General features: G+C 47.5%; 1 protein-coding gene across 1 annotated transcript in view; it reads right to left on the bottom strand.

Moving 5' to 3' along the window:
• nfxl1 (nuclear transcription factor, X-box binding-like 1) overlaps positions 1-18744 on the bottom strand; it is an 83880-nt gene that overhangs the window by 28564 nt on the left and 36572 nt on the right. Inside the window, exon 10 of the mRNA XM_064940861.1 lies at positions 12134-12265. Within this exon, the coding sequence (XP_064796933.1) occupies positions 12134-12265 (132 nt within the window). The remainder of the gene's footprint in view (positions 1-12133; positions 12266-18744) is intronic.

Genomic DNA, 18744 nt, shown 5'->3' with positions numbered 1-18744 from the left:
GTCTTATGGCTTGAGGGTAGAAGCTGTTTAGAAGTCTCTTGGACCTAGACATGGCGCTCCGGTACCGCTTGCCATGCGGTAGCAGAGAGAACAGTCTATTACTGGGGTGGTTGGAGTCTTTGACAATTTTTAGGGCTTTCCTCTGACACCGCCTGGTGTAGAGGTCCTGGATGGCAGGAAGCTTGGCCCCAGTGATGTACTGGGCCGTACGCACTACCCTCTGTAGAGCCTTACGGTCGGATGCCGAGCAGTTGCCGTACCAGGCGGTGATGCATCCAGTCAGGATACTCTCGTTGGTGCAGCTGTAGAACCTTTTGAGGATCTGGGGACCCATGACAAATCTTTTCAGTCTCCTGAGGGGGAATAGGTTTTGTCATGCCCTCTTCACGACTGTCTTGGTGTGCTTGGACCATGTTAGTTTGTTGGTGATGTGGACACCAAGGAACTTGAAGCTCTCAACATGCTCCACTACAGCCCCGTCGATGAGAATAGGGGCGTCCTCGGGCCTCCTTCTCCTGTAGTCCACAATCATCTCCTTAGTCTTGGTTACGTTGAGTGAGAGGTTGTTGTCCTGGCACCACACGGCCAGGTCTCTGACCTCCTCCCTACAGGCTGTCTCGTCGATGTCGGTGACCAATGTTGTGTTTAGAGTAATTACTTGTATAGGTCTCCTGATTTAAATCTGATCGAACTTGTTTGGCATCAACTGAAAACATTCATCCTATCACTGTTGTTTTCGGCAAATGTAATGATTGTGTTGGAGTCGTGCCTGGCCGTGCAGTCACGAGTGAACAGGGAGTAGAGGGGCCTGAGCACGCACCCCTAAGGGGCCCCCATGTTGAGGATCAGCGTGGCGGATGTGTCAGTGCCCGACCTCACTAATACTCTTGTGGCCGAATGGAGCAAGTCCCCACAGCAATGTTCCAACATCTAGTGGGAAGCCTTCCCAGAAGAGTGGAGGCTGTTATAGCAGCAATGTTCCAACAACTAGTGGAAAGCCTTCCCAGAAGAGTGGAGGCTGTTATAGCAGCAATGTTCCAACATCTAGTGGAAAGCCTTCCCAGAAGAGTGGAGGCTGTTATAGCAGCAATGTTCCAACATCTAGTGGAAAGCCTTCCCAGAAGAGTGGAGGCTGTTATAGCAGCAATGTTCCAACATCTAGTGGGAAGCCTTCCCAAGAGTGGAGGCTGTTATAGCAGCAATGTTCCAACAACTAGTGGAAAGCCTTCCCAGAAGAGTGGAGGCTGTTATAGCAGCAATGTTCCAACATCTAGTGGAAAGCCTTCCCAGAAGAGTGGAGGCTGTTATAGCAGCAATGTTCCAACATCTAGTGGAAAGCCTTCCCAGAAGAGTGGAGGCTGTTATAGCAGCAATGTTCCAACATCTAGTGGAAAGCCTTCCCAGAAGAGTGGAGGCTGTTATAGCAGCAATGTTCCAACATCTAGTGGAAAGCCTTCCCAGAAGAGTGGAGGCTGTTATAGCAGCAATGTTCCAACATCTAGTGGAAAGCCTTCCCAGAAGAGTGGAGGCTGTTATAGCAGCAATGTTCCAACATCTAGTGGAAAGCCTTCCCAGAAGAGTGGAGGCTGTTATAGCAGCAATGTTCCAACATCTAGTGGAAAGCCTTCCCAGAAGAGTGGAGACTGTTATAGCAGCAATGTTCCAACATCTAGTGGAAAGCCTTCCCAGAAGAGTGGAGGCTGTTATAGCAGCAAAGGGGGGATATATATAGCGAATTATTCTATAAGATGCCCCTTAGAGATCAACAGGACTTGGTCCCATTACATTTGAGTGGTTGTTTAGCAACTTAAACAGCTGGAATCCAGTTGTCCCTTTAATACACTGTAGATACCTATTGACTACAGTCAGATAGAAGGTACTATATAATGACACTTTCACTAGTCAATACAAATAAACATCTGTAGTGGGAGAAATACAATTGATACATATCGGGATATTCTTTTTGATGATCTATCGTATTGTATCGTTTTGACAATATCGCAATATTATCTATATTATTTCATACGATTTATTAGCGCTAGTTCGCTGTACCTGCACCAAAAGGCCACTATCGCTCCTTCACAGCTGTTGATCCTATCGCTCCTTCACAGCTGTTGATCCTATCGCTCCTTCACAGCTGTTTATCCTATCCCTCCTTCACAGCTGTTGATCCTCTCGCTCCTTCACAGCTGTTGATCCTCTCGCTCCTTCACAGCTGTTGATCCTATCCCTCCTTCACAGCTGTTGATCCTATCTCTCCTTCACAGCTGTTGATCCTCTCGCTCCTTCACAGCTGTTGATCCTATCTCTCCTTCACAGCTGTTGATCCTATCCCTCCTTCACAGCTGTTGATCCTCTCGCTCCTTCACAGCTGTTTATCCTATCGCTCCTTCACAGCTGTTGATCCTATCGCTCCTTCACAGCTGTTGATCCTAGCGCTCCTTCACAGCTGTTGATCCTAGCGCTCCTTCACAGCTGTTGATCCTAGCGCTCCTTCACAGCTGTTGATCCTAGCGCTCCTTCACAGCTGTTGATCCTAGCGCTCCTTCACAGCTGTTGATCCTATCGCTCCTTCACAGCTGTTGATCCTATCCCTCCTTCACAGCTGTTGATCCTATCGCTCCTTCACAGCTGTTGATCCTATCGCTCCTTCACAGCTGTTGATCCTAACGCTCCTTCACAGCTGTTGATCCTAACGCTCCTTCACAGCTGTTGATCCTATCCCTCCTTCACAGCTGTTGATCCTATCGCTCCTTCACAGCTGTTTATCCTAGCGCTCCTTCACAGCTGTTGATCCTATCGCTCCTTCACAGCTGTTGATCCTAACGCTCCTTCACAGCTGTTGATCCTAACGCTCCTTCACAGCTGTTGATCCTAACGCTCCTTCACAGCTGTTGATCCTATCCCTCCTTCACAGCTGTTGATCCTATCGCTCCTTCACAGCTGTTGATCCTATCGCTCCTTCACAGCTGTTTATCCTAGCGCTCCTTCACAGCTGTTGATCCTATCGCTCCTTCACAGCTGTTGATCCTAACGCTCCTTCACAGCTGTTTATCCTATCCCTCCTTCACAGCTGTTGATCCTAGCGCTCCTTCACAGCTGTTGATCCTATCCCTCCTTCACAGCTGTTGATCCTATCCCTCCTTCACAGCTGTTTATCCTATCCCTCCTTCACAGCTGTTTATCCTATCCCTCCTTCACAGCTGTTTATCCTATCCCTCCTTCACAGCTGTTTATCCTATCCCTCCTTCACAGCTGTTTATCCTATCCCTCCTTCACAGCTGTTTATCCTATCCCTCCTTCACAGCTGTTTATCCTATCCCTCCTTCACAGCTGTTTATCCTATCCCTCCTTCACAGCTGTTTATCCTATCCCTCCTTCACAGCTGTTTATCCTATCCCTCCTTCACAGCTGTTTATCCTATCCCTCCTTCACAGCTGTTTATCCTATCCCTCCTTCACAGCTGTTTATCCTATCCCTCCTTCACAGCTGTTTATCCTATCCCTCCTTCACAGCTGTTGATCCTATCCCTCCTTCACAGCTGTTTATCCTATCCCTCCTTCACAGCTGTTGATCCTATCCCTCCTTCACAGCTGTTTATCCTATCCCTCCTTCACAGCTGTTTATCCTATCCCTCCTTCACAGCTGTTTATCCTATCCCTCCTTCACAGCTGTTGATCCTATCCCTCCTTCACAGCTGTTGATCCTATCCCTCCTTCACAGCTGTTTATCCTATCCCTCCTTCACAGCTGTTTATCCTATCGCTCCTTCACAGCTGTTTATCCTAGCGCTCCTTCACAGCTGTTGATCCTATCCCTCCTTCACAGCTGTTTATCCTAGCGCTCCTTCACAGCTGTTGATCCTATCGCTCCTTCACAGCTGTTGATCCTATCCCTCCTTCACAGCTGTTGATCCTATCCCTCCTTCACAGCTGTTTATCCTAGCGCTCCTTCACAGCTGTTGATCCTATCGCTCCTTCACAGCTGTTGATCCTAGCGCTCCTTCACAGCTGTTGATCCTATCCCTCCTTCACAGCTGTTGATCCTATCCCTCCTTCACAGCTGATCTTTTTAAATAAGGAGCCCATTTCATTCATGCCTGACCAAAGCGCGTTCTCTCTCTGTCCCTCTGAAGCTGATATGGGGAGCAATATGTTGGGAAGATCAAATCTCAAAAACATATTCAATATTCAACAAATCGTATCGGCACCTAAGTATCATATCATGAGGTCCCTGGCATTTCCCTGCCCTGATAATCTGTGTACACACACACACACACACACACACGTGTTGTGATAAAGTTCATCGCCAAATGCGGCCATCGCCAGCGTCTCCACCAATCACGAAACAGGACTGAGTGCCATGCTGTTATGTCACAGAGCATTCCACGGTGGAAAGTTCCAGAACGAAGATAGAGACGTTCCAAGATGGAGGCGAGAGCGCGTGTCGTTCCGCCATATGAACAATAGGCTGTGATGTCACAGGGGGTGGGAGGAGCATTCCGTTCGCAGACAGAAATGTGCGTTCGTCCTCCCTGCAAGACAAACTGCTTGTGTGCAGGAGAGGAGTGACGGGGCGCTTAAGAATGGTTTCTCCACTTGTCCGCCTGATCCTAACGAGCTTTCCTTAACGGAAAAATGTGTCCCCACCTTCCGACCCCGTCCGCCCCAGCACTATCACCTCTCCGTGTTCACCACGTCAGTCTGGTAATCAGAGGTTGTAATACTCGGTCCCGTGGACCCCAGAGTAACAGCGTACCGCACGACAGGCTCACACAAGCAATCATGTGAGACATTCCGCACACGCTTGTGTGAGTGTGTGTGTGTGTGTGTGTGTTAGGGAGAGTAATAGAAGACTATTATCGGCAGTGCCTTCATAGAGCATTCATAACCATTCATAACCATTCATAACCATTCACGTATTACACATGTACTTGTTACAGCCTGAATTCACCCCATAATGACAAAGTGAAAACATATTTTTCAATAATTGTTCTTCATTTGTTTATGAAATACAGAAATATTTAATTTATATACACTGCCAGTCAAAAGTTGACACACATTCAAGGGTTTATATTTATTTTTAAAAGTATTCTACATTGTAGAATAATAGTGAAAAAATCAACACTATGAAATGACACATATGGAATCATGGAGTAACCAAAAGTGTTAAACAAATGTAAATATATTCTATATTTGAGATTCTTCAAAGTAGCCACCCTTTATCTTGATGACAGCTTTGCACACTTGGCATTCTCTCAACCAGCTTCATGAGGTAGTCACCTGGAATACCAAACTTTTGACTGGTACTGTAAGTATTCACACCCTTAAATCAATACATGTTAGAATCACCTTTGGCAGCGATTACAGAGTCTTTCTGGGTGAGTATCTAAGAGTGATTCCAGCTGTGAGTGTTTCTGTTTGAGTCTCTACGAGTGATTCCAGCTGTGAGTCTTTCTGGGTAAGTCTCTAAGAGCGATTACAGCTGTGAGTCTTTCTGGGTGAGTCTCTAAGAGTGATTACAGCTGTGAGTCTTTTTGGTCAGTCTCTTAGAGCGATTCCAGCTGTGAGTCTTTCTGAGTAAGTCTCTAAGAGCGATTACAGCTGTGAGTCTTTATGGTCAGTCTCTAAGTGCGATTACAGTTGTGAGTCTTTTTGGTCAGTCTCTTAGAGCGATTACAGCTGTGAGTCTTTTTGGTCAGTCTCTAAGAGCGATTACAGCTGTGAGTCTTTCTGGGTGAGTCTCTAAGAGCGATTACAGCTGTGAGTCTTTCTGGGTAAGTCTCTAAGAGCGATTACAGCTGTGAGTCTTTCTGGGTGAGTCTCTAAGAGCGATTACAGCTGTGAGTCTTTCTGGGTAAGTCTCTAAGAGCGATTACAGCTGTGAGTCTTTATGGTCAGTCTCTAAGAGCGATTACAGCTGTGAGTCTTTTTGGTCAGTCTCTAAGAGCGATTACAGCTGTGGGTCTTTTTGGTCAGTCTCTAAGATCGATTACAGCTGTGAGTCTTTTTGGTCAGTCTCTTAGAGCGATTACAGCTGTGAGTCTTTTTGGTCAGTCTCTAAGTGCGATTACAGCTGTGAGTCTTTTTGGTCAGTCTCTTAGAGCGATTACAGCTGTGAGTCTTTTTGGTCAGTCTCTAAGTGCGATTACAGCTGTGAGTCTTTTTGGTCAGTCTCTTAGAGCGATTACAGCTGTGAGTCTTTCTGGGTAAGCCTCTAAGAGCGATTACAGCTGTGAGTCTTTTTGGTCAGTCTCTAAGATCGATTACAGCTGTGAGTCTTTCTGGTCAGTCTCTAAGATCGATTACAGCTGTGAGTCTTTCTGGTCAGTCTCTAAGAGCGATTACAGCTGTGAGTCTTTTTGGTCAGTCTCTAAGAGTTTTACACACCTGGATTGTACAATATTTGCCCATTATTCTTTTAAAAATTCTTCAAGCTCTGTCAAGCTGGTTGTTGATCATTTCTAGACAACCATTTTCAAGTCTTGCCATAGATATTCAAGCCGATTTAAGTAAAAACTGTAACTAGGCCACTCAGGAACATTCAACGTTGTCTCGGTAAGAGGAGGAGACGAGGGGAGGGGGAAGAAGGAGACGAGGGGAGGGGGAAGGAGACGAGGGGATGGGGAAGAAGGAGACGAGGGGAGGGGGAAGAAGGAGACGAGGGGAGGGGGAAGAAGGAGACGAGGGGGAGAAAAGGAGACGAGGGGAGGGGGAAGAAGGAGACGAGGGGAGGGGGAAGAAGGAGACGAGGGGGAGAAAAGGAGACGAGGGGGAGAAAAGGAGACGAGGGGGAGAAAAGGAGACGAGGGGGAGAAAAGGAGACGAGGGGGAGAAAAGGAGACGAGGGGGGAAAAGGAGACGAGGGGGAGAAAAGGAGACGAGGGGGAGAAAAGGAGACGAGGGGGAAAAGGAGACGAGGGGGAGAAAAGGAGACGAGGGGGAGAAAAGGAGACGAGGGGAAGAAGGAGACGAGGGGAGGGGAAGAAGGAGACGAGGGGAGGGGGAAGAAGGAGACGAGGGAGGGGGAAGAAGGAGACGAGGGGAGGGGGAAGAAGGAGACGAGGGGAGGGGGAAGAAGGAGACGAGGGGAGGGGAAGAAGGAGACGAGGGGAGGGGAAGAAGGAGACGAGGGGGAGAAAAGGAGACGAGGGGGAGAAAAGGAGACGAGGGGGAGAAAAGGAGACGAGGGGGAGAAAAGGAGACGAGGGAGGGGGAAAAGGAGACGAGGGGGGGAAAAGGAGACGAGGGGGAAGAAGCGAGCGGCCGCATCTGCACTTCGGTCCGCAGGTAGTATAACTTTTTATAACTTTTCATTACATTTCGTTATAGTACAACGGTTTGATTTGTCTAATCTTAGCAATTTCTTCTTAGCCAGCTACATAGCCGTCTTTGTATCAACGACAATTGCATAATTATCGTATTTCGTCGTCCTAACGTATCTGCCCAGCAGCTAGCTAAGCAGCTAGCTAACATCCACTGTCCACTAGCACTGTAGAAACTATTACACTCAACTGAACGACTCGATTAGTGTAGTGTCAGCTAGCTACATAGTTGTCTTCGTATCCAAGATAATTGTGCAGTTTAGAGTGTGTAGACTTAGAGTGATTATCTTAATTTACCGAGGTTAGCTAGCCAGCTATTTGTCGTCCTTAACGTAGGAAATGCTGCTAGCTAGCTAGCCAACAGCTAGCCAACCTCTACCGAATTGAACTCCAACTACCCGGTCAACATTCCGCGTCGTTCCACAGGTAGTATCACATTTTCATTTCACTTCATTACAGTACAACGGTTTGATTTGTTTGATCGTAGCTAGCCAGCTACATAGCCGTCTTTGTATCTAAGACAATTGTGTAGCCTAGAGCGATTTTCTAGGTTAGCTGGCCAGCTATTGTCGTTCTTCTAACGTAGCTAGCCAGCCAGCCCCCGAATAGCAGCACTGTAGTAACTATTACAGTACAACGGTTTGTTTTGTTTGATCGTAGCTAGCTAGCTACATAGCCGTCTTTGTATCTAAGACAATTGTGTAGCCTAGAGCGATTTTCTAGGTTAGCCAGCCAGCTATTGTCGTTCTTTTAAAGTAACGGAACGCAATCAACCTTGCTAGCTAGCCAGCTAGCCCCCGAATAGCAGCACTGTAGAAACTATTACACTCGACGGAACGACTTGATTAGTGTAGTGTCAACATCGCAGCCACTACCAGCTAGCCTACTCCAGCAGTACTGTTTCATTTCAATCATTTTAGTCAATAAGATTCTTGCTACGTAAGCTTAACTTTCTGAAAATTCGAGACGTGTAGTCCACTTGTCATTCCAATCTCCTTTGCATTAGCGTAGCCTCTTCTGTACCCTGTTAACTATGTGTCTATCTATCCCTGTTCTCTCCTCTCTGCACAGACCATACAAACGCTCCACACCGCGTGGCCGCGGCCACCCTAATCTGGTGGTCCCAGCGCGCACGACCCACGTGGAGTTCCTGGTCTCCGGTAGCCTCTGGAACTGCCGATCTGCGGCCAACAAGGCAGAGTTCATCTCAGCCTATGCCTCCCTCCAGTCCCTCGACTTCCTGGCACTGACGGAAACATGGATCACCACAGATAACACTGCTACTCCTACTGCTCTCTCTTCGTCCGCCCACGTGTTCTCGCACACCCCGAGAGCTTCTGGTCAGCGGGGTGGTGGCACCGGGATCCTCATCTCTCCCAAGTGGTCATTCTCTCTCTCTCCCCTTACCCATCTATCTATCGCCTCCTTTGAATTCCATGCTGTCACAGTTACCAGCCCTTTCAAGCTTAACATTCTTATCATTTATCGCCCTCCAGGTTCCCTCGGAGAGTTCATCAATGAGCTTGATGCCTTGATAAGCTCCTTTCCTGAGGACGGCTCACCTCTCACAGTCCTGGGCGACTTTAACCTCCCCACGTCTACCTTTGACTCATTCCTCTCTGCCTCCTTCTTTCCACTCCTCTCCTCTTTTGACCTCACCCTCTCACCTTCCCCCCTACTCACAAGGCAGGCAATACGCTCGACCTCATCTTTACTAGATGCTGTTCTTCCACTAACCTCACTGCAACTCCCCTCCAAGTCTCCGACCACTACCTTGTATCCTTTTCCCTCTCGCTCTCATCCAACACTTCCCACACTGCCCCTACTCGGATGGTATCGCGCCGTCCCAACCTTCGCTCTCTCTCCCCCGCTACTCTTTCCTCTTCCATCCTTTCATCTCTTCCCTCTGCTCATACCTTCTCCAACCTTTCTCCTGACTCTGCCTCCTCAACCCTCCTTTCTTCCCTTTCTGCATCCTTTGACTCTCTATGTCCCCTATCCTCCAGGCCGGCTCGGTCCTCCCCTCCCGCTCCGTGGCTCGATGACTCATTGCGAGCTCACAGAACAGAGCTCCGGGCAGCCGAGCGGAAATGGAGGAAAACTACCTCCTGCGGACCTGGCATCCTTTCACTCCCTCCTCTCTACATTTTCCTCCTCTGTCTCTGCTGCTAAAGCCACTTTCTACCACTCTAAATTCCAAGCATCTGCCTCTAACCCTAGGAAGCTCTTTGCCACCTTCTCCTCCCTCCTGAATCCTCCTCCCCCCCCCCCCTCCTCCCTCTCTGCAGATGACTTCGTCAACCATTTTGAAAAGAAGGTCGACGACATCCGATCCTCGTTTGCTAAGTCAAACGACACCGCTGGTTCTGCTCACACTGCCCTACCCTGTGCTCTGACCTCTTTCTCCCCTCTCTCTCCAGATGAAATCTCGCTTCTTGTGACGGCCGGCCGCCCAACAACCTGCCCGCTCGACCCTATCCCCTCCTCTCTCCTCCAGACCATTTCCGGGGACCTTCTCCCTTACCTCACCTCGCTCATCAACTCATCCCTGACCGCTGGCTACGTCCCTTCCATCTTCAAGAGAGCGAGAGTTGCACCCCTTCTGAAGAAACCTACACTCGATCCCTCCGATGTCAACAACTACAGACCAGTATCCCTTCTTTCTTTTCTCTCCAAAACTCTTGAACGTGCCGTCCTTGGCCAGCTCTCCCGCTATCTCTCTCAGAATGACCTTCTTGATCCAAATCAGTCAGGTTTCAAGACTAGTCATTCAACTGAGACTGCTCTTCTCTGCATCACGGAGGCGCTCCGCACTGCTAAAGCTAACTCTCTCTCCTCTGCTCTCATCCTTCTAGACCTATCGGCTGCCTTCGATACTGTGAACCATCAGATCCTCCTCTCCACCCTCTCCGAGTTGGGCATCTCCGGCGCGGCCCACGCTTGGATTGCGTCCTACCTGACAGGTCGCTCCTACCAGGTGGCGTGGCGAGAATCTGTCTCCTCGCCACGCGCTCTCACCACTGGTGTCCCCCAGGGCTCTGTTCTAGGCCCTCTCCTATTCTCGCTATACACCAAGTCACTTGGCTCTGTCATAACCTCACATGGTCTCTCCTATCATTGCTATGCAGACGACACACAATTAATCTTCTCCTTTCCCCCTTCTGATGACCAGGTGGCGAATCGCATCTCTGCATGTCTGGCAGACATATCAGTGTGGATGACGGATCACCACCTCAAGCTGAACCTCGGCAAGACGGAGCTGCTCTTCCTCCCGGGGAAGGACTGCCCGTTCCATGATCTCGCCATCACGGTTGACAACTCCATTGTGTCCTCCTCCCAGAGCGCTAAGAACCTTGGCGTGATCCTGGACAACACCCTGTCGTTCTCAACCAACATCATGGCGGTGGCCCGTTCCTGTAGGTTCATGCTCTACAACATCCGCAGAGTACGACCCTGCCTCACACAGGAAGCGGCGCAGGTCCTAATCCAGGCACTTGTCATCTCCCGTCTGGATTACTGCAACTCGCTGTTGGCTGGGCTCCCTGCCTGTGCCATTAAACCCCTACAACTCATCCAGAACGCCGCAGCCCGTCTGGTGTTCAACCTTCCCAAGTTCTCTCACGTCACCCCGCTCCTCCGCTCTCTCCACTGGCTTCCAGTTGAAGCTCGCATCCGCTACAAGACCATGGTGCTTGCCTACGGAGCTGTGAGGGGAACGGCACCGCAGTACCTCCAGGCTCTGATCAGGCCCTACACCCAAGCAAGGGCACTGCGTTCATCCACCTCTGGCCTGCTCGCCTCCCTACCATTGAGGAAGTACAGTTCCCGCTCAGCCCAGTCAAAACTGTTCGCTGCTCTGGCCCCCCAATGGTGGAACAAACTCCCTCACGACGCCAGGACAGCGGAGTCAATCACCACCTTCCGGAGACACCTGAAACCCCACCTCTTCAAGGAATACCTAGGATAGGATAAGTAATCCTTCTCACCACCCCCCCCTTAATGATTTAGATGCACTATTGTAAAGTGGCTGTTCCACTGGATGTCAGAAGGTGAATTCACCAATTTGTAAGTCGCTCTGGATAAGAGCGTCTGCTAAATGACTTAAATGTAAATGTAATGTAATGTCTCTATCAGTTTTGCACATCGGGAGATGTCAGAAGGTGAATTCACCAATTTGTAAGTCGCTCTGGATAAGAGCGTCTGCTAAATGACTTAAATGTAAATGTAAATGTAAGGAGACGAGGGGAGGGGGAAGGAGACGAGGGGAGGGGGAAGAAGGAGACGAGGGGAGGGGGAAGAAGGAGACGAGGGGAGGGGGAAGAAGGAGACGAGGGGAGGGGGAAGAAGGAGACGAGGGGGAGAAAAGGAGACGAGGGGGAAAAGGAGACGAGGGGGGAAAAGGAGACGAGGGGGGAAAAGGAGACGAGGGGGGAAAAGGAGACGAGGGGGAGAAAAGGAGACGAGGGGGAGAAAAGGAGACGAGGGGGAGAAAAGGAGACGGGGAGAAAAGGAGACGAGGGGAGGGGGAAGAAGGAGACGAGGGGGAGAAAAGGAGACGAGGGGGAGAAAAGGAGACGAGGGGGAGAAAAGGAGACGAGGGGGAGAGAAGGAGACGAGGGGGAGAGAAGGAGACGAGGGGGAGAAAAGGAGACGAGGGGGAGACAAGGAGACGAGGGGAGGGGGAAGAAGGAGACGAGGGGAGGGGAAAGAAGGAGACGAGGGGGAGAGAAGGAGAGAAAAGGAGACGAGAGGGAGAGGAGACACACACACAAACCCTCCCCCCCAACACAAACCCCTTCTGTCTACGTACCTGTAGTTTGTTGGTTGTCGCGGTGACACGGTGACAGTCCTTGGTGCAGCTATGGTTACCACAGGTCAGAGTTCGACCACAGACACGCTTACAGGAGAAAGGCCCTCGACGGTGGCATGGGACCGGGCTCACCTAACACACACATCATTAACACACACACATTATTAATACACACACAATATCAATACACACACATTATCAACACACACACATTATTAATACACACACAATATCAATACACACACATTAAAATGCCATCAAACCCAACTACATCAACAGGCACACAGCACATCTCCATCACACTAATTCATATATTCTATTGTATCTATTATGGATCTCCATTAGTTCCTGCCAGGGCAGCAGCTACTATTCCTGGGGTTTATTATGGATCCCCATTAGTTACTGCCAAGGCAGCAGCTACTCTTCCTGGGGTTTATTATGGATCCCCATTAGTTCCTGCCAAGGCAGCAGCTACTCTTCCTGGGGTTTATTATGGATCCCCATTAGTTCCTGGCAAGGCAGCAGCTACTCTTCCTGGGGTTTATTATGGATCTCCATTAGTTCCTGTCAAGGCAGCAGCTACTCTTCCTGGGGTTTATTATGGATCCCCATTAGTTCCTGCCAAGGCAGCAGCTACTCTTCCTGGGGTTTATTATGGATCCCCATTAGTTCCTGCCAAGGCAGCAGCTACTCTTCCTGGGGGTTTATTATGGATCCCCATTAGTTCCTGCCAAGGCAGCAGCTACTCTTCCTGGGGTTTATTATGGATCCCCATTAGTTCCTGCCAAGGCAGCAGCTACTCTTCCTGGGGGTTATTATGGATCCCCATTAGTTCCTGCCAAGGCAGCAGCTACTCTTCCTGGGGTTTATTATGGATCCCCATTAGTTCCTGTCAGGGCAGCAGCTACTCTTCCTGGGGTTTATTATGGATCCCCATTAGTTCCTGTCAAGGCAGCAGCTACTCTTCCTGGGGTTTATTATGGATCCCCATTAGTTCCTGCCAAGGCAGCAGCTACTCTTCCTGGGGTTTATTATGGATCCCCATTAGTTCCTGTCAAGGCAGCAGCTACTCTTCCTGGGGTTTATTATGGATCCCCATTAGTTCCTACCAAGGCAGCAGCTACTCTTCCTGGGGTTTATTATGGATCCCTATTAGTTACTGCCAAGGCAGCAGCTACTCTTCCTGGGGTCCAGCAACATTAAGGTAATTAAATACAATTTAAAATATTACATTTCACAATACATTGTGTTCCCTCAGACCACTACTACCACAAATCTACAATACATGATCTATAATATATAATATCTACAATACAACATCCATGTATCGTTTTGGCTATTCCATAAGGTGTATCTTTACCATTTTTTACAATCTGATTACCTACTGATGAAGTCAATCTCTGCTCCACTTTGAGCCAGGAGAGATTGACATGCATATTATTCATATTAGCTCTCAGTGTCCATCCAAGGGCCGTGCTGCCCTGTTCTGAGACAATTGCAATTTTTCTAAATCCTTCCTTGTGGCACCTGACCACATGACTGAACAGTAGTCCAGGTGGAACAAAACTAGGGCCTGTAGGACCTGCCCTGTTGATAGTGTTGTTAAGAAGGTAGAAACTAGGACCTGTAGGACCTGCCCTGTTGATAGTGTTGTTAAGAAGGTAGAAACTAGGACCTGTAGGACCTGCCTTGTTGATAGTGCTGTTAAGAAGGTAGAAACAAGGGCCTGTAGGACCTGCCTTGTTGATAGTGTTGTTAAGAAGGTAGAAACTAGGGCCTGTAGGACCTGCCTTGTTGATAGTGTTGTTAAGAAGGTAGAAACTAGGGCCTGTAGGACCTGCCTTGTTGATAGTGTTGTTAAGAAGGTAGAAACTAGGGCCTGTAGGACCTGCCTTGTTGATAGTGTTGTTAAGAAGGTAGAAACTAGGGCCTGTAGGACCTGCCTTGTTGATAGTGTTGTTAAGAAGGTAGAAACTAGGGCCTGTAGGACCTGCCTTGTTGATAGTGTTGTTAAGAAGGTAGAAACTAGGGCCTGTAGGACCTGCCTTGTTGATAGTGTTGTTAAGAAGGTAGAAACTAGGGCCTGTAGGACCTGCCTTGTTAATAGTGTTGTTAAGAAGATAGAAACTAGGGCCTGTAGGACCTGCCTTGTTGATAGTGTTGTTAAGAAGGTAGAAACTAGGGCCTGTAGGACCTGCCTTGTTGATAGTGTTGTTAAGAAGGTAGAAACTAGGGCCTGTAGGACCTGCCTTGTTGATAGTGTTGTTAAGAAGGTAGAAACTAGGGCCTGTAGGACCTGCCTTGTTGATAGTGTTGTTAAGAAGGTAGAAACTAGGGCCAGTAGGACCTGCCTAGTTGATAGTGTTGTTAAGAAGGTAGAAACTAGGGCCTGTAGGACCTGCCTTGTTGATAGTGTTGTTAAGAAGGTAGAAACTAGGGCCTGTAGGACCTGCCTTGTTGATAGTGTTGTTAAGAAGGTAGAAACTAGGGCCTGTAGGACCTGCCTTGTTGATAGTGTTGTTAAGAAGGTAGAGCATTGCTTTATTATGGACAGACTTCTCCCCATCTTAGCTACTGTTGTATCAATATGTTTTGACCATGACAGTTTACAATCCAGATTTCCGCCAAGCAGTCTAGTCACCTCAACTTGCTCAATTTCCACGTTAATCATTACAAGATGTAGGTGAGGTTCAGGGTTTAGTGAATGATAGTATTTTGGACAATGCTTTTAGTTTTTTTTTTTATATTTAGGACTAACTACCCTGGTAGGTTGACTGATAACCTGAACCAGGTTGCAGGCACTGGTTACAGTTTGAAGTTTTTTCTTGAGTAGGAAGCTTGTCAATATTTAAATCACCCAGAAAATATACTTCTCTGTTGATATCACATACATTATCAAGCATTTCACACATATTATCCAGATACTGACTGTTAGCACTTGGTCTATAGCAGCTTCCCACCAGAATGGGCTTTAGGTGAGGCAGATGAACCTGTAGCCATATCACTTCAACAGTATTTAACATTATCCAGATAGTGACTGTCTATAGCAGCTTCCCACCAGAATGGGCTTTAGGCGAGGCAGATGAACCTGTAGCCATATTACTACAACAGTATTTAACATGAGATCCTCTCTAATCTTTACAGGAATGTGGTTGTGAATATAAACAGCAACACCTCCACCTTTGGCATTCCTGTCTTTTCTGTAGATGTTATAACCATGTATTGCTACCACTGTATCATCAAATGTATTATCTAAGTGAGTTTCAGAGATAGTCAGAATATGAATGTCATCTGTTACTAGCATATTATTGATTTCATGAACCTCGTTTCTTAGGCTACGTATGTTAACGTTGGCTATTTTTTAGCAATTTTCTGGGATGCTTGATTGTTTTCATGGCTTCACTGGGAAGTGAAGGATAGAGAGAGAAAATGGGAGAGAGATAACACGAGAGAGAGAACGGGATGAGAGAGAGAACGGGAGAGAGAGAGAACGGGAGAGAGAGAGAACGGGAGAGAAAGAGAACGGGAGAGAAAGAGAACGGGAGAGAGAGAGAACGGGAGAGAGAGAGAACGGGAGAGAGAGAGAACGGGAGAGAGAGAGAACGGGAGAGAGAGAGAACGGGAGAGAGAGAACGGGAGAGAGAGAGAGAACGGGAGAGAGAGAGAGAACGGGAGAGAGAGAGAACGGGAGAGAGAGAAAACGGGAGAGAGAGAAAACGGGAGAGAGAGAAAACGGGAGAGAGAGAAAACGGGAGAGAGAGAAAACGGGAGAGAGAGAAAACGGGAGAGAGAGAAAACGGGAGAGAGAAAACGGGAGAGAGAGAAAACGGGAGAGAGAAAACGGGAGAGAGAAAACGGGAGAGAGAAAATGGGAGAGAGAAAACGGGAGAGAGAAAACTTAGCAACAGTAGATGTGTGTTATTTATGTTAGTGCAGGGTGAGCTGAACACAGTGGTCTTCCTGCTAGGGCACACCTCCTCAGTGTTAACAGCCAGTTATGGAGGGATAACAGTCTGCTGAACTGTTCAATAGTCTGGTAGCCAGTTATGGAGGGATAACAGTCTGCTGAACTGTTCAATAGTCTGGTAGCCAGTTAGAGGGATAACAGTCTGCTGAACTGTTCAATAGTCTGGTGGCCAGTTATGGATGGATAACAGTCTGCTTAACTGTTCAATAGTCTGGTAGCCAGTTAGAGGGATAACAGTCTGCTGAACTGTTCAATAGTCTGGTAGTCAGTTAGAGGGATAACAGTCTGCTGAACTGTTCAATAGTCTGGTAGTCAGTTAGAGGGATAACAGTCTGCTGAACTGTTCAATAGTCTGGTAGCCAGTTAGAGGGATAACAGTCTGCTGAACTGTTCAATAGTCTGGTAGTCAGTTGTGGATGGATAACAGTCTGCTGAACTGTTCAATAGTCTGGTAGCCAGTTAGAGGGATAACAGTCTGCTGAACTGTTCAATAGTCTGGTAGCCAGTTAGAGGGATAACAGTCTGCTGAACTGTTCAATAGTCTGGTAGTCAGTTATGGAGGGATAACAGTCTGCTGAACTGTTCAATAGTCTAGTAGTCAGTTAGAGGGATAACAGTCTGCTGAACTGTTCAATAGTCTGGTAGTCAGTTAGAGGGATAACAGTCTGCTGAACTGTTCAATAGTCTGGTAGTCAGTTAGAGGGATAACAGTCTGCTGAACTGTTCAATAGTCTGGTAGTCAGTTATGGAGGGATAACAGTCTGCTGAACTGTTCAATAGTCTGGTAGTCAGTTAGAGGGATAACAGTCTGCTGAACTGTTCAATAGTCTGGTAGTCAGTTATGGATGGATAACAGTCTGCTGAACTGTTCAATAGTCTGGTAGTCAGTTAGAGGGATAACAGTCTGCTGAACTGTTCAATAGTCTGGTAGTCAGTTATGGAGGGATAACAGTCTGCTGAACTGTTCAATAGTCTGGTAGTCAGTTAGAGGGATAACAGTCTGCTGAACTGTTCAATAGTCTGGTAGTCAGTTATGGATGGATAACAGTCTGCTGAACTGTTCAATAGTCTGGTAGTCAGTTATGGAGGGATAACAGTCTGCTTAACTGTTCAATAGTCTGGTAGTCAGTTAGAGGGATAACAGTCTGCTGAACTGTTCAATAGTCTGGTAGCCAGTTATGGAGGGATAACAGTCTGCTTAACTGTTCAATAGTCTGGTAGCCAGTTATGGATGGATAACAGTCTGCTGAACTGTTCAATAGTCTGGTAGTCAGTTATGGAGGGATTACAGTCTGCTGAACTGTTCAATAGTCTGGTAGCCAGTTAGAGGGATAACAGTCTGCTGAACTGTTCAATAGTCTGGTAGCCAGTTAGAGGGATAACAGTCTGCTGAACTGTTCAATAGTCTGGTAGTCAGTTATGGATGGATAACAGTCTGCTGAACTGTTCAATAGTCTGGTAGCCAGTTAGAGGGATAACAGTCTGCTGAACTGTTCAATAGTCTGGTAGCCAGTTATGGATGGATAACAGTCTGCTGAACTGTTCAATAGTCTGGTAGTCAGTTATGGATGGATAACAGTCTGCTGAACTGTTCAATAGTCTGGTAGCCAGTTAGAGGGATAACAGTCTGCTTAACTGTTCAATAGTCTGGTAGTCAGTTAGAGGGATAACAGTCTGCTGAACTGTTCAATAGTCTGGTAGTCAGTTAGAGGGATAACAGTCTGCTGAACTGTTCAATAGTCTGGTAGTCAGTTATGGATGGATAACAGTCTGCTGAACTGTTCAATAGTCTGGTAGTCAGTTATGGAGGGATAACAGTCTGCTGAACTGTTCAATAGTCTGGTAGTCAGTTATGGAGGGATAACAGTCTGCTTAACTGTTCAATAGTCTGGTAGTCAGTTAGAGGGATAACAGTCTGCTTAACTGTTAAATAGTCTGGTAGTCAGTTATGGAGGGATAACAGTCTGCTTAACTGTTCAATAGTCTGGTAGCCAGTTATGGATGGATAACAGTCTGCTTAACTGTTCAATAGTCTGGTAGCCAGTTAGAGGGATAACAGTCTGCTGAACTGTTCAATAGTCTGGTAGTCAGTTATGGAGGGATAACAGTCTGCTGAACTGTTCAATAGTCTGGTAGTCAGTTATGGATGGATAACAGTCTGCTGAACTGTTCAATAGTCTGGTAGTCAGTTAGAGGGATAACAGTCTGCTTAACTGTTCAATAGTCTGGTAGCCAGTTATGGATGGATAACAGTCTGCTGAACTGTTCAATAGTCTGGTAGTCAGTTATGGAGGGATAACAGTCTGCTGAACTGTTCAATAGTCTGGTAGCCAGTTAGAGGGATAACAGTCTGCTTAACTGTTCAATAGGCTGGTAGTCAGTTAGAGGGATAACAGTCTGCTGAACTGTTCAATAGTCTGGTAGTCAGTTAGAGGGATAACAGTCTGCTGAACTGTTCAATAGTCTGGTAGTCAGTTAGAGGGATAACAGTCTGCTGAACTGTTCAATAGTATGGTAGTCAGTTAGAGGGATAACAGTCTGCTGAACTGTTCAATAGTCTGGTAGTCAGTTAGAGGGATAACAGTCTGCTGAACTGTTCAATAGTCTGGTAGCCAGTTATGGATGGATAACAGTCTGCTTAACT

Source organism: Oncorhynchus masou, chromosome 27, assembly GCF_036934945.1.
Source record: "Oncorhynchus masou masou isolate Uvic2021 chromosome 27, UVic_Omas_1.1, whole genome shotgun sequence".
NCBI lineage: Eukaryota > Metazoa > Chordata > Actinopteri > Salmoniformes > Salmonidae > Oncorhynchus > Oncorhynchus masou.
Note: the sequence above shows the minus strand (reverse complement) of the source record. Positions and strands in the feature narration are given on the sequence as shown.